A 14,393-nucleotide genomic window follows, 5' to 3' on the forward strand; every position below is an offset into this window, starting at 1 on the left:
TCTTTATTTTCTTTATTTTTTTGTTTGTGAAAATATTAGTAAGTTTGTTGATTTATTTATTACTATTTTTAGTATTAGTATTTAATTATATATGTTATTTGTTATTATTTTGTTTCTATGTTTGTTTTTTTATTTTTGGAAAGAAAAAGTGGGATTTGGATTCCACTTCAGAAATGAAGTCCCAAGGGAGTTATAGAGGGAGTCTGGGTAGAAGGGGCTCTATTTATTTATCCTGAAATATCGTCATTACATATACACATCCTGATTGAACTTTTCCCAATGATATCTTCAAAGACAAGTTTTTTAAATTCATCATTAAGTAAATCAAAAAATAAACCAGCAGTCTGATCTCTAGAGCCCATCACCGCCAGCTTGTCTGCTACTGTATTTGCCTTCCTGTATATCTTTCTCATCTGAACCATGGAGAAGTTCTTGAGTCCATTCCTGCATTTGGATAGGATTGAATTCAGCTTCTAATCCTCCGAAATTGTCTTCTCCAAGCTCAGTACCATCGTCTCGAATTAGTTGAACTTGCCGTTAAATCCCTACGTCTGTACAACTGAAGTCTCAAAATGAATACGCCCATGCAAATACAACTCGAACAATTGCACCACTTTACGACATAGAATAGCAGTAGGTTTCTAACATCATTTTTAGACCCACTTTTGGGCAATGCCAATTTCGTACATGCAAAGTTTGGTAAGTTTAAGAAACCAATAAACTGGACCACCTGATCAAATGTCAATTTGAAAAGAGAGTTGTTAAATACCCACAGTACAGACCACAGACAGTACAAAGGTGAGTTGAGTAATTTAACATATAAAAACTAAATAAATTTCAACATTTTCCTTTTTTTCGTTTTTTAAACGTTTTAGAATGATAGAATCTTATTGAGTACTCTCCTCAAAACCATGAAGTGAAGTGTTGTACAAAATAGTAGAAACAAGTTCATAAGAAGAAGAAGAAGAAGAAGAAGAAGAAAGATGTTCTACTCACAGTGCTTGCTGTCAAAGAAGGGCACTTTGAAATCAATTTGGGTGGCTGCTTATTTCCACAAAAAGCTCAAAAAACAACAAGTTGCTGACACTCACATCCCTTCTTCCGTTGGTAACTTCTTTTTTCCCCACTTTAGTTATGTGTACAAACATGGGGTGTTAATGTTCATGGAGCTTCTGTTCGTTTAATAGTTTAGTGCATTATGAGTATTTTTTTTTTTTTTTTTTGGTAAAATGGCTAAATTAGTGAAAGGGTTTGGCCAATTATGGCTTGGTTGCTGATAGCTTGTAACTGTGTCCAACCCAGTTGTCCTTGGGGTTTCGAGAAATGGGCAAAGTTTGATCTAACTGTTTGTCTGTATAGAATTGAGTGAATATGTATTCATCTGGGTAATAAAAACAATTACGCTATTTGGGTGCCTACAACCCCCTGGAATAGCAACTATCAGATCACAATGGGTGATAGGAATGAAGAAAGAGGGAAGGAAGGAAGAGAAGAGAAAGAAAGGAAATGAGAGAATGGTGAAGGAAGAAGGGGCCCATGTGGATGTGGGAGAGATGGAAGAATGAACGCTCATTTTTTTCTACTGGATCCTGGTGTAAAACAACTAACTTTGGACTTACACTAAATAATGAGTAGGGACATTCCATTCACAAATTAAAAGTAATGTGTTTAGAAATCAACTTCACACTATACGTAATAGTTATCTGTCTGACAATAATTGAAATAGGACACTTGAACTGGTGGTAATTGCATATGATACGTTCGTTTCACAGGAAATAGAGATTTTTCTGTGGTTTGTCTGTTTGTGTGTGATTTTTGGTTGACAAACTTATGTATGTAAAGTTTCTATTCTGTTGTTTATACTGCATGTATAGGTTTATCTCTGTTAGATTCAGAAACTTATTGTTTGAAGACTCTTCTTTTTCTCTTTATTATTCATGGTTTTTGGAGTTCTATAATAAAGTTCCATATTAAAATGATACGGTGATAGACCTTCCTTTTAGGAGAATTCTGGTCATCTTTGGTATTTACTGTGCTAACTCTTTACAGCGTTTGGTCAGCCAGTTTTTTCCTTGTCTATTTTCAATTAGTGAAAGGCTTATGTTTCTGTCCTCTTATTGTCATCCTCTGCAGATATGATCATCCTTAATGAAGTTAGTGTCACATATAGAGTATTGGGTTACCTTCTTCTTGGTGTTGTCCGAATATTCTCGAAGAAAGTTGAATATCTATACCATGATTGTAGTGAGGTTCTTACTAAAATAAAGACTTACACACCTCTTCATAAGCCCAAGGAAGGTATGTGCGCGTCTTATGCTTCTATCACTATACCAGAAAGATTCGAACTTGATGGCTTTGATCTGGAGCTACCTGATGATATGAATGGGTAGGAGATTGAATTTTCATACTGTTTGTTTCTTCTTTTCTTTTTTTCCTTACTCACCAACCTGTCTTTTGTTTTGAAGTGGAAGCGTGTTACCTAATCAAAAGATTACACTTGAAGGTACCACATGTTTAAATTGTTTTTGGTTTGTAGCATAGATATGTTATCTTCTAACTTGCCTTGTTTTTTTGCCTTATTTTATGCTGAAGCAGAAAGATTGGAAGATGCAGGAAATGAGCAATATTTTATGAACAAGGTAAACAGATTTTGTAATGCGAACATGATGGTCATACGAGTTTATTGAAAGCGTAAACTTATATTGCAAAAGTGGCGGATCCGTGTGATACCTGATTGGCCCAAAGAACTATATCTACTGTATGGTGTGGATTAATTTCTTCTATTTGATTCCGGTCATTCTCCTCTACCAATTTTTTCTTTTAAATTACGCCAGCCTTTTGGGCACACTCGATGAGCGTGAAATTGATTGTGAGTTGTTTATACGCACATAGATTTTGCGTGAAATTGTTGGTCCAAACTTAGTAATAACAGTTTCCAATTCAATCAACCAAGCCCATAAACCTCCTAAGCAAAGTAAGTCCATAAAGCTTTCCCAGAATTTTGGACTGATGTAAAATAAAGAAGTAACCAGGCCGTAAACCCGTCAACCAAGGCCATAAAGCCTAGCAGCCTTTGGCCGACTTTTTGGAGAGAAGGAATTACAGGTCGAATGACATATATGTCATTCTTAAATATAATAATTTACCTATTAGATTTGGTTTGGGTGTTGTAATTACAAAACATGAATGAGGACAAAATGGAAAAAGGAAAAATCCTTGCCGTGGATATGGAACTGTTACTGAGGAGTTTTCTTTAAAGTAGAAAATTGGTATCAAGGATCAACATGAAATTTTCTTTTGCACAAGTATTATATTGTGTTGAAGTACATTAAGAGTGATTGAGGGCAATATGTATGTGTTTAATTTATTGGGAATATTTTAATCCAAGAGGGAGCTTAGATAGCTCCTTTAAAAATTAATATAAATAGTTATAATAATAATTTTCTGCTTTGTGCAAAACTGCAGTATTTTCATGAAGAGGAATTTGCACGTTTTGAGATCAGAGATGTTGTTCATACACCAGTTCGAGAGTAAGTGCTGAGAAAACCCATTTGTTTTAAAAAAATTGTAAGACCTGTGAGTTGTAGACTTGAGGTTGGTCTTCATGTGAACCTAACTCGAAATGCACTACTAACTTTGTTCACACACCGTAGACCACCACTTTAGAACCGGAGGTGTGCAGGTTACTCTTTCTAAGAGGTATTGTTCTATGGAACATGTAAAGTGTACACTTTTAATGTGTAGACAACAAATCATGTTTTCCTCATAAGCGGTCATTCTTTTATGTTGTTTTTAAAATCCTGCGAATCCTATAGCCCTTATACTGTATTTTTAATAGCCCTTATACTGTATTTTTCATTTATATAATCAATAATCTTACATGGGGTGTTTAATGCCTTGTAGTAAAGTATACAAGATTATAGGCCCACTTCACTCATCATTTTTAGAGTATTTGGCCCAACGGGCCCATTGAGTTGACACCCTCAAGTATGTTATGCGACATGAGGGGCATGTTGAGATTTTAACTATAATCCCACAAAATGTTTTTAGCCTACCTGTACTGTACAAAAAATTTTGGGCCATTCCACTCACCGCCAATTGGTTTTGAGTTGGATACTCCAAAGTTTTAACAAATATCATATCAAGTGTAATGCTATTTTGGTTTGGGAATTTGGGTAGGTTTAACTTTGAATTTATACACTCTGATTTAATTTAGTTTTCTTGACTTGTACATGATGTAGGTTTTACTGGCAGAAGCTTCAGTTTATTAAATCTACTATTGAATTAAACAAAACAAAGAAACCTAAAAACGACTCTTTTATTGAATCTCACAAATCATAAACATCAACTCCCTAAAAACACAATTAAAAACACCACTCCCTCAAACCCTAACCGTAAACCCTTATTTATACTAAACCTAAAAATAGTAAACCAATAGTAACACGATATGTGTCACAAAAATAACTTGAAACAATTAAACTAGTGGACTCTACACCCATTGGGCTTGGACCCGAACTATGGGCGCACACCCATAATATCATAAGAAAACAAGGGTGCACGCCCATGTTTTGGCAGCAACAACTTCAACGTCTTCACGCTCTGCATCATTCTCTCCAGGTTGAAAAGAATTCGACCTTGAATTTTTCCCAAATAACTGCTCACAAGAACAATAAAACACCACACGATCAACTGCGCATCAACACACTTCACCTACCCATTTTGGAGAAGAATCCGTCCATGAGTTTTACCCTTGTAGCAACTTTTGGGGCTTAACGTAGCATGTCAACACATCTATATCTCTCATTACAAGTTCCATAACCAAAATCACCATATGCAAAACGATGTAAAAAGAAAGTGGTAAAGTCACCATCATGATTTCTCCTCTCTATGAAAATACTACCACAACCCAAAACAGAAAATATGCATACCTCTAATTGTAACTTTAGATGCACAGAACTGAAGAGCTTTGTATACTTAATATCAAAATCCTCCCAAACCGGATAAACATACTCAACAAAACTATACTCATCTTTGTACTTATCAAAGATTGGTGGAGCGCCCAATAGGGGCTTCAACACCTGCGGGCAGTCGAGCGGCGTCATCATTGAGAGGTACACCCTCACGTTCCTCACTGAGAGGACCCCTGTTGGTGTTGTCTTTTTTGCCAATTTTATTATCTCCGTCGTTTTCTGGATATATAGGCACAAAAGGGTTCAGAAGAGGGATTGAACCATCAACCTGAGTACCAACCACTGAACCATTATTCTGTGGTGGTGGATGTGGTTGTTGCACTTCTCTTTTGACGGGAAATCTTGCTTTCATCAGGTTCTGGAACATTTGTGTCATGTTTTTTATGTTTTCTTCTAAACGAGACATGCAAGTATCCATAGAGGGATGACGACCTTGAGTTGCTTTGTGATTCACCATAATAACAATACAAATTGATTTTTTTTAAAAGAATAATTTGCACTGAACAGTAACAGGGTAAACAGTGTTCTGTAAACAGTACCTCGATGAACAGTATTTTCTGCACAATCTCTCAAGAATCAACTTGGCTCTGAAACCAAATGATGTACATTTTACTGGCAGAAGCTTCAATTTATTAAATCTACTATTGAATTAAACAAAACAAAGAACCCTAAAAGACGACTCTTTTATTGAATCTCACAAATTATAAACATCAACTCCCTAAAAACACAACTAAAAACACCACTCCCTCAAACCCTAACCATAAGCCCTTATTTATACTAAACCTAAAAACAATAAACCAATTGTAAGACGACCACAAAAATAACTTGAAACAATTAAACTAGTGGACTCTCAACCCATTGAGCTTGTACTCGAACTATGGGCGCATGCCCATGTCTTGGCAGCAACAACTTTAACGTCTTCATGGTCTGCATGAGTACATCTTACAAAATACCCTTCCTATTTCATTTGCACCCTTTACTCCATTAGCCTTAGGAATTGGGTTTGGCCTTCTTTCTTTTCTCTATTTTCAGAATCTTCCTTGTGCTTCTAAATGCCAAAAAACACTAACATGGCTCTCAATGTTGATTAACATTTTGTTACAGTGCTTTATCACCTCAATCAATGGAGAAGTATACAGAAATATTCCAATCGCAGATTGTAACCAATTCCGAAGCTAGCTTGGAGAAACTTCAGGGCCATCCAAAAGAATTTCCAGACATTGAAACAAATTGTGAAGCTGAGGAACCTATGGACCGATTTCCAGACGTTGGACTAAATGGTGAAGATGAGGAATCTATGGATCTTGAACCACAGTTTAACAAAGTTGATGGACAAGCCAAGCAGATACGGAATCTGGAGATCACGCCACTTGATCCTGAAAAATCAGGTATTCCTACTGAAGGCGGTCTTGCAGCTATTACTACAGATGGAACTCCTCATGGCTCTAGTTTCCCCTATGATTCAGGTTAGTAAGCTAAACATAACAGATTCTGTATTTTGTGCTTTGTTTGCCCTATTGATGGCCTTATATACCTCATTCGTCTTCTACTGCTGAATCATTGGGTTACACATTTCCACAATTTTCTCTATGAAGCATATACACTGTAATATAGTTACCTAGGAGAATAACAACATTCTTTTTTCACACAGATATAATGAAATATTATAGGAGAAATGAAATTGAATATTCGCAGTGTACATTGGATATTCACACAGATAGAGCGAAATATCATATATTGTGTTGAGACCTTTTTGAAGTTATCGTCATGAGAAGAAAACCAAGAGTGGAATGAGAAAACTTTGGGATTCTTCAATTATGTCAACTTAGAGTCTTGTTACAATAGATCTTTATCTTTATCACTTGGAGCATTGGTGTGGATCCCAACACACCAACAATCCACATCCTTTTAGTAATCTTACTATGAGAAATATTGATAGCTTGCTTTCTATATTTGTGATATCTATCGCCTATTGCAATACTTTTAACCATGTTTTGAAGTACCCGTGCAACACATACCGGCTATCATTTTCAGTCGTTTTGGAGAAAAACAAGTGAATTTAATGTTTTGACTTGCCTAAGAGTATTTTTCTTTTCAAGTTAAAATGCAAAAGAGCTCATAATACTCCATCTTGAGGTCTGCATTTTTTTTTGGCCTTTCCCCTTTGTTATTGCCAAGATTAATTGTAAAAGTGTAAAGTAGTTTTCCCATTCGCTGTACTTTGCAGTTGGAGGTTGACAGATTCTTATTAATCCTTCTTTTGATGTAGGTGCTGCTACACCAGAATTTGTGGTTATTCAAACCCCTGCCAAGAAGGAGCAGCCTCGATTTTCAAGGAAGAGAAAACATTTAATTGATAATATGATGGTGTTGGCTAACGAGTGAGTGATGTTAGCCTTTATATTTGATTTATCTTCAATTTACGACAAATTTGGTGCTCATGATCCTCTCCACAGTTTTTTGGGGATATTAGTTTTAAAGTTGGGTATAAGCAGAAACAGTATTTCTTAAATTTTAAGAAAAAAGAATATCAGGATATTTTCGTTGTCGAGTTTTGCAGGGTAATTAGGAAAAGCCTAGAGGACTCAAGTAGCTTAGTGGTTAAGCGAAGGAAAGTTCCAGCAACTGCTCTCGATGTTTGGAATGCACAGATTTTCACAAACCAGTACCAAAATTTCTTGGAGCCTTTGATTCCATGTGAGTTAGTGCCATTCTGTCTCTTAGAATCAACCAGCGCATCTGGCCATACTTATTATCCACTTCTATTACAGGCACACCACAGCTCAAAACTCTTTTCCACAGAAGGATTGGGGCTCCTGAGCCACTTGAAGCTTCGGAAGGTGCAGTTAAGTTGGGAGAGGAAAGATGTGTGCCACAGAGGGAATGTTCAGAAGATAGAACGTGTTCTCAGGAAAATGTAATAAATCACTCATCAAGGAGGTCTGTTGAGATCCCTCCTGAGCCACTTCAAGCCTCGGAAGGTCCAGTTCTGTTGGGAGAGGACCGATGTGAGCCAAATAGGGAATGTTCAGAAGATAGAGCTTGTTCTCAGCAAAATGTAATAGATCACTCACGGAGGCCTGCTGAGATCCCCGAAACCAGTAAATCAGATAGGATTGTGCCTATGACTTTACTTTCTGGAGGGGAGGATGGTCTATTGGAAACTGAGACTCAAAGCTCTGGATTGAATCTAATGGATGAGGTAATTTAAGATTTCTTCCCTGACAGTGACCATCTTATTACTGATAAAAGAGGGAGATGGGAGAGAGCGTTACAAACTAACAAAAAGAGACATCTTTAACTTTTGCCAAGTTTTGGCCGTAATAACATTTTCATAATCGAAAGTAAGATGTGGCATTCAATGAATAGTATAAGAAATCTGGGTTATAGAAGCCTTGATATTGTAAATATTGGACCCACACCCAACAAATCTGGGTTTATCTCTGAGATTCATTATTCCTAGGTCACCCTAACAACCAACACACGTATTATAGCAACGGCCAAATGCTACTCTCATCCATTTCTGAACTGCCAGGAGCTATCTATCTAACAAAGGGCAATAGCACAAAACCAGCATCCATGGCTTATCGAAGTTCATGCCCACTGCACTGAAGGTGATGTAGTGCATAACTAGTCCCAAGTCCTCCAAGCCCAAGTGTTTCTATTTACTATCTCTTTTCTTTGTTTTATTCTAGTGTTTTTAGCAAGTGTTACTTAGACCTTAGAGTCTCAGGTAATTCATTTTTTGTTATAGAAGTTTATCATTTTCCTAGGCTTGTTCCACACTCGTCTTTGTCTTGGTGTGCCTGAAACAACCACTGGTGCTTTCCGATCTAAAAGGGTTGGTTGGGTGACTTGTGAACTATTAGGCATAAGACTATACTGTAGGAGAAAAGGTAATCTCAGTTACTCAATATCGGTATGTTAAGCAAATGCACATTGTCAATCTGATCTGCTTTTCTGAGTTCAATGTCAGCTTTCAGATTTGGAGGGCAATGCTAGCTTTCAGATAGTCTCTTTGCCCGGTCGTAAACTCGAAATAGAAACATGTTTTTTTTTTTGGGAAATTACTAGGGGTTTAGGACTCCCCAACCTTTTATTTATGAGACTATGATATTCTCAGATACATCTTTCCTTCTTTATCCACCAAGATCAAATCATTAAGTTTTTTATCCAACGGTGGAATAAAGTACACAATTTCATTACAAGTTTGCCTACTTAACTTGGATAGATAATCTGCTACTTGGTTTCCCTCCCTAAAAACATGCTTGAAAGTTACTAGCTCAAACTTCAAAATATCGGCTTGAATATGAGCAACTATGTTCCTGTAGTGCCATGACGCCTCTTCCTTCTTTGTCAAAATCTGCATCGCCCTTAGAGAATCCGATTGCACTTGAATTCTTCTAATCTTCATATTTGCCGCATCTTCTAGTCCTTTTTGAACCCCTAGTAACTCCTGGTACAGGACTGACAATCTGGTAGAGCTGCCATTGTAAGCCATTATTGCATCTCCATTCCAATCCCTTACTACTCCACCATAACTGGCCCTTCCCTTTTGTACCGATCCATCCGAATTCAGAACTGCTATACCAGCTTCTGGTTTACTCCAGTTTACCCATATCTCCTCTCTCTGCTTTAAAGTAACCACAATTCCCAGTTTCGCTAGCAGTAATTTTGTTGCCTCATCCTCCTTTACCGACTCCAGAGTTTTCCCCACATAAATTTTCATGCTGTTCAGTACTTTCTGGCTCACTACATCTGCTGGCCGAAATAGAAACATGACTAGCAACTGGTAGCCCAAGAGAAATCTTGTTGTTAGGAAATGGGATTCACGGAAAGTAGGATTTCACAAGCGAATTGGATAAATCTGATTAACTTTAGTGCAAGATTTGTGGGTCTGGACTTGATTGTTGAGGTTTGGTGTGTCTGGAAAATGTGGGTCTTCCCTTTTCATGGCTCTTAGAAACAGAATTTAGCTCATGTTCAGTAAACTATATAGTTATGGGTTTAGGCAGACCGTGACCTTTGTATTCTTAAGATAAATCTTACATGTAGGTACCTTCTCTCATAGAATAGTTGTTGAGCTCTGACGACGTACTCATTCCTACAAGCAACTAGAGGGCCCTACTAGCTCGTCAAGTGCTTACAGTTACAAGAAAGGGATTCAGTAGCTTAATGTTGTTTGTGTTAGATTATGTTTTACTAGTATGCAGAGCTACCTACTCTCCCCTGCCTGTAAAATTTGCAATACTTGGCTGATCATATTTGTGAACAAACTTTTCTGTGCAGGAGTTAGGTCCTCAGGAAGACAATAATAGCAATAACCAAAGTAAGAAGGCACAAAGCTTGTATTCATTTTTGATATTCCTGTCTGCTGGTTGGAGTTAGTAGTTCTGCTCATTTATTATATAGCATACTTGATCTCATGGATTGCTCATTTGTTCTTATATAAACTTGCAGATGGCTGGACAGTTCGTACAAGGTGTGATGTTGGATACAGCTCAAGTCAATTTCCAAGTTCATTGTTAGCTCTGTTTTTAAGTGAAGATCTCATACTATTGAACCTATGACGTGTTATGTGCAGGATGGTAGCAAGTTTTCTGTGTAAAAGATTTCTAAAGGAGCCAGGCAAGGCAGAAGTTTTAAACCTGAATCTCATTCTGGAAGGAAAAACAAGAAAAGAAAATGCTAGACTATTCTATGAAATACTGGTATGTAAATTAACTTCAATAAAGTGTGGATTATAACATAGATGGGCCTCACATAACGTCTCTAGGGGTGATCTAGATATATATGAAACTTAGTTTGTAAAGTTTGTGGGAGTTGGTCTGACAGACCTTGGTTGAAAACCGCATCGATATAGGAAACAGTTGTGAGCGCATAAGGTGGATGGATACTATGATTAATAACTGATATTTGATGAAGGTGATCTCTCCATCATGAAGATCGTCTTCACAAAAATCAAATCCGTTGAACTTTTCTTGCCTTGTTCACAGTTTTGGGAAATGAGTTGTATCCTTAGAAGGTCCCTTAGAAGCATTCAAATGAATTAATTTTTTTGTGAAAAGATGATATCAATGGTCAGGGACATCGTCTGCCTATCCCTCTGCCAAGTTCCCCCAACACACACGCTCAAATGGCGTGGATTCTGCTGTCATAGATTGAAATTAAGCAACTGTGGTCATATACTTCTAATCCTGTTAAGTGAATTAGTATCTTGCAGGTCTTGAAATCTGAAGGTTTGGTTGATGTGAAGCAAGACACCCCATATGGTGATATTTGTGTGTTGAATACTCCACAAATGGCAACTGTCTAGAGTTCACCTCATCGAAGAGATACTTCGTACTAATGTAGGATTTCTGTAGTTACTTGTAAAGGCTTCACTTTATCCATGCGAAAAGAGAAGTTTCATCTTCCCAGTATGTAAGTAATGTGTTTGTTTTTATCTCTCTCACTGTTGTTGTAAAGAGATTAGAAGAAGCGGAGAGTCAAGAGATGTACAACTAACAAATTTCACTTATAGCAAGCTTTAATTTTGAGGATATAACCCTTGTACAGATTGTTATAATTAACTGACTGGTTGATTAACTTTCTTAATCAATCTCTGTGTCCTCATTCTTAGTAATAGTAAATAGTAAACTCAATTGATGATATTTTGGTCAGGCTCACCCTAAATCTTATGAGATCAACTACAATAACAATCTTGGTCGGTTCTGGAGTGAAAAACTTTAGAGTTACGGGACATGAGTAAGTTAGCTAGTTTATTATTAAAGACAGACATTGGTGGTTTTCAACTTTAGTGTAAATAGTGTTGGGGATTATACCAATACCAATCGATTCCCCCACTATATAGATAATTTGTATATGAACACAATTCAACTCCGGACAAAATCTAAATATCAACTACAATCTATACTAACATGCCCAACTCGCTAAACAACTATTAACAACAGATAATAATGTAAAGCAGTAAAAGCAAACCACAACATAAAGATTTACCGTGGTTCAGTCAATGATGCTTACTTCCACAAGAGCTAGTTCTTTATAAAGTGGGAAGGAAGATTACAATCTCTCCTTTTCAGTCTCTCCCCTTACTAGATCACTCTTATCTCTTTACAGGATTGTATCTCTGTAAAGGTTATCTCTCAATCTTGATAGCTTTCAAGATTGGGTTTCTCTCTTTGTTTTAGTTTGGATTTCAATCCTTCTGACTTGGTTAGGTTAGCATTTTCCAAACCTTCATTTTTGGTTTTTATCTCCAAAAACCAAATTTCGCGGTTACTGTAGCGAGGCCCACGAAATTAGACTCGGGGCTGGCGGCCCTTTGAAGCGCTGGTCGCTCTTAACGTCTTGGAGATGCGGCGGTGGTCTTTTGGCTTTTGAGCGCTGGTCTTGCCTAACGCGGCGGAGTCGAGTCTGCGGCGCGGCCTTAGCGAATCCGGCTTAACGAATTTGCTCGTTTCTCTCCTTTTCTGTTTCTCTCTTCATGTGAGGGATAACTCCAACAATCTCCCCCTCCCGAACAGTGAGGGGGGATACCTCCATGCAATTGCTAAATCAATAGGAGGAGTCTGCTACCATTCCGGCGATAGCACAGCAAATATCAAACTTACCTTTCGGTAAGACTTTGGTCATCATATCCGACCCGTTCTTGTCGGTATGGATCTTCTCGATACACAAATGCTTGTCTTGAAGTACTTCTCCAATCAATGATACGCGCGTGTATGTGCTTGGATCTAGAATGAAAACTTCGGATTCTTGCTTCAAGTGGATGGCGCCGGTCGATCACGTAGAACTACAAATTGTTTTCGCTTTTTAGCCCCTAGTTCGTCGAAGAACCTCTTCATCCATAGCATCTCTTTGCAACACTTTCGGTGGTCGCAATATACTTCGGCTACGTAGTGGAAGGGCAACATACTTTTGCAACTTAGATTGCCAAGAAACCGCTCCCCACAAAAGTAACGGATAACCCGGAGGTGGACTTCATCGAGTCAACATCACCGCATATCGCATCGATTGTAGCGCTTCAAGTAAGGGCTTACTTCTACCAAAGCACAAACATGATTTGGAAGTGCCTTTGAGATATCTCAATATCCACTTAACACCTTCCCAATGCTCGATCCGATTTTGAAATCGCTTACAACACCAACGGCGAAAGCAATATCCGGTCTAGTACACACCATGGCATACATAAAGCGCCCAGCGCGGATGCATAAGGAATCTTTTTTCCATCGACTCGCTTATGCTCACCCTTAGGACACATCTCTTTGGTCATGCGGGCTGGCCCAAGCGGACAACTAGCGGCGGCGGCTTTGATTCATGTTGAATCTCTTCAACACCTTCCAATATAGCTTTCTTGAAAGCCACAACTTCCCACTCTTTTACGTCACGAGTGATCCCGATCCCAAGTATCGCTTTGCTTGACCCAAATCCTTCATCTCAAAGGACTTACTCAAGTCTTTCTTTAGTTTGGATATCTTGTTGATGTTTGGGCCAACTATCAACATATCATCCACATACAAAGAATAGCACTATGAATCCCCTATCGAAAATCTCGAACAAAGCGCCAATGATCGGAAGCGGACTTCTTGTATCCTTTGCCGCCATAAAGGAGTCAAACTTTATGTACCATCGCCTCGGTGCTTGCTTTCAACCCATACAAGCTCTTTATCGACTTGCATACTAGGTGCTCCTTGCCTTTGACCTCAAACCCTACGGGGGTCCATGTAGACATCTTCTTCAAGGTCTCCATGAATAAAAGGCGTCTTAACATCTAGTTGCTTTCAACCTCTAGGTTCATACTTGCGGCCATACCCAATACCACCCGGATAGAAGTCATCTTCACTACGGGGAGAGAAAATCTCATCAAAGTCAATCCCTTTCCTTTGACCGAATCCCTTCACAACAAGGCGAAGCTTTGTGCCTTGGGTGATTGATTGTTCTCCTCATGCTTGACTTTGTATATCCACTTATTCTTGAGAACTTTTTTCTCCTCGTGGGTTTCTCAACTAACTTCATAAGTGTGATTCTTATGCAAAGAATCCATCTCGTCATGCATGGCCTTCAACCACTTTTCTTTGTGCGTACCTTCAAGTGCCTCTTGATAGTACATAGGTTCTCCACCATCCGATAGAAGACGATGCATTATGTGGTGGATACAGTTGAAGCTAGTCTCCCTGTCGGACCTCCTTGCCCCATCCGCTGGTGCCACCGGGGAGGTTGCACTTACGCTTGCTCTCGGTGGTGGTTCATGCATCTCATCGCATCTTCTATACCAATAGGTTCTATCCCATCATGAGCAATAGGATTCTCATCATGAGCTTCAAACTCATGGTTCTGCATTCTCAATGCTTACGCACGTTCCACAATAGGAACCGTTTACGAATCAACAAGATCATTAGTGAAAGCACAGAAGCTTCTCAC

The 14,393-nt window shown here is 38.3% G+C and overlaps 1 protein-coding gene across 2 annotated transcripts; it reads left to right on the forward strand.

Moving 5' to 3' along the window:
• The first annotated feature begins 853 nt into the window (after nucleotides 1-853).
• On the forward strand, nucleotides 854-11,571 carry SYN2 (Rad21/Rec8-like family protein). 2 transcript variants are annotated; one of them, XM_086566189.1, is made up of 13 exons: nucleotides 854-1,107; nucleotides 2,134-2,386; nucleotides 2,466-2,503; nucleotides 2,596-2,639; nucleotides 3,466-3,530; nucleotides 6,075-6,436; nucleotides 7,240-7,351; nucleotides 7,531-7,667; nucleotides 7,742-8,172; nucleotides 10,260-10,299; nucleotides 10,431-10,452; nucleotides 10,555-10,681; nucleotides 11,184-11,571. In XM_086566189.1, the coding sequence occupies exons 1-13, from the start codon at nucleotides 984-986 to the stop codon at nucleotides 11,205-11,207; spliced, it is 1,779 nt and encodes a 592-aa protein (XP_086422315.1). In that variant the 5' UTR covers nucleotides 854-983; the 3' UTR covers nucleotides 11,208-11,571. The 2 variants fall into 2 exon arrangements, with proteins under 2 accessions (XP_086422315.1, XP_086422314.1); XM_086566188.1 differs by having other exon boundaries at nucleotides 855-1,107; nucleotides 11,194-11,571.
• The last annotated feature ends 2,822 nt before the right edge of the window (nucleotides 11,572-14,393 follow it).

Source organism: Coptis chinensis, chromosome 6 (genome assembly GCF_015680905.1).
Source record: "Coptis chinensis isolate HL-2020 chromosome 6, ASM1568090v1, whole genome shotgun sequence".
In the NCBI taxonomy this organism is placed as follows: domain Eukaryota; kingdom Viridiplantae; phylum Streptophyta; class Magnoliopsida; order Ranunculales; family Ranunculaceae; genus Coptis; species Coptis chinensis.

Coding starts and splice junctions, on each gene's coding strand:
- SYN2 (XM_086566188.1), top strand. CDS start 984: ATGTTCTACTCACAGTGCTTGCTGTCAAAGAAGGGCACTTTGAAATCA. Junction 2,504..2,595: donor TCAAAAGATTACACTTGAAG/GTACCACATGTT, acceptor ATGCTGAAGCAG/AAAGATTGGAAGATGCAGGA. Junction 8,173..10,259: donor GATTGAATCTAATGGATGAG/GTAATTTAAGAT, acceptor TTTTCTGTGCAG/GAGTTAGGTCCTCAGGAAGA.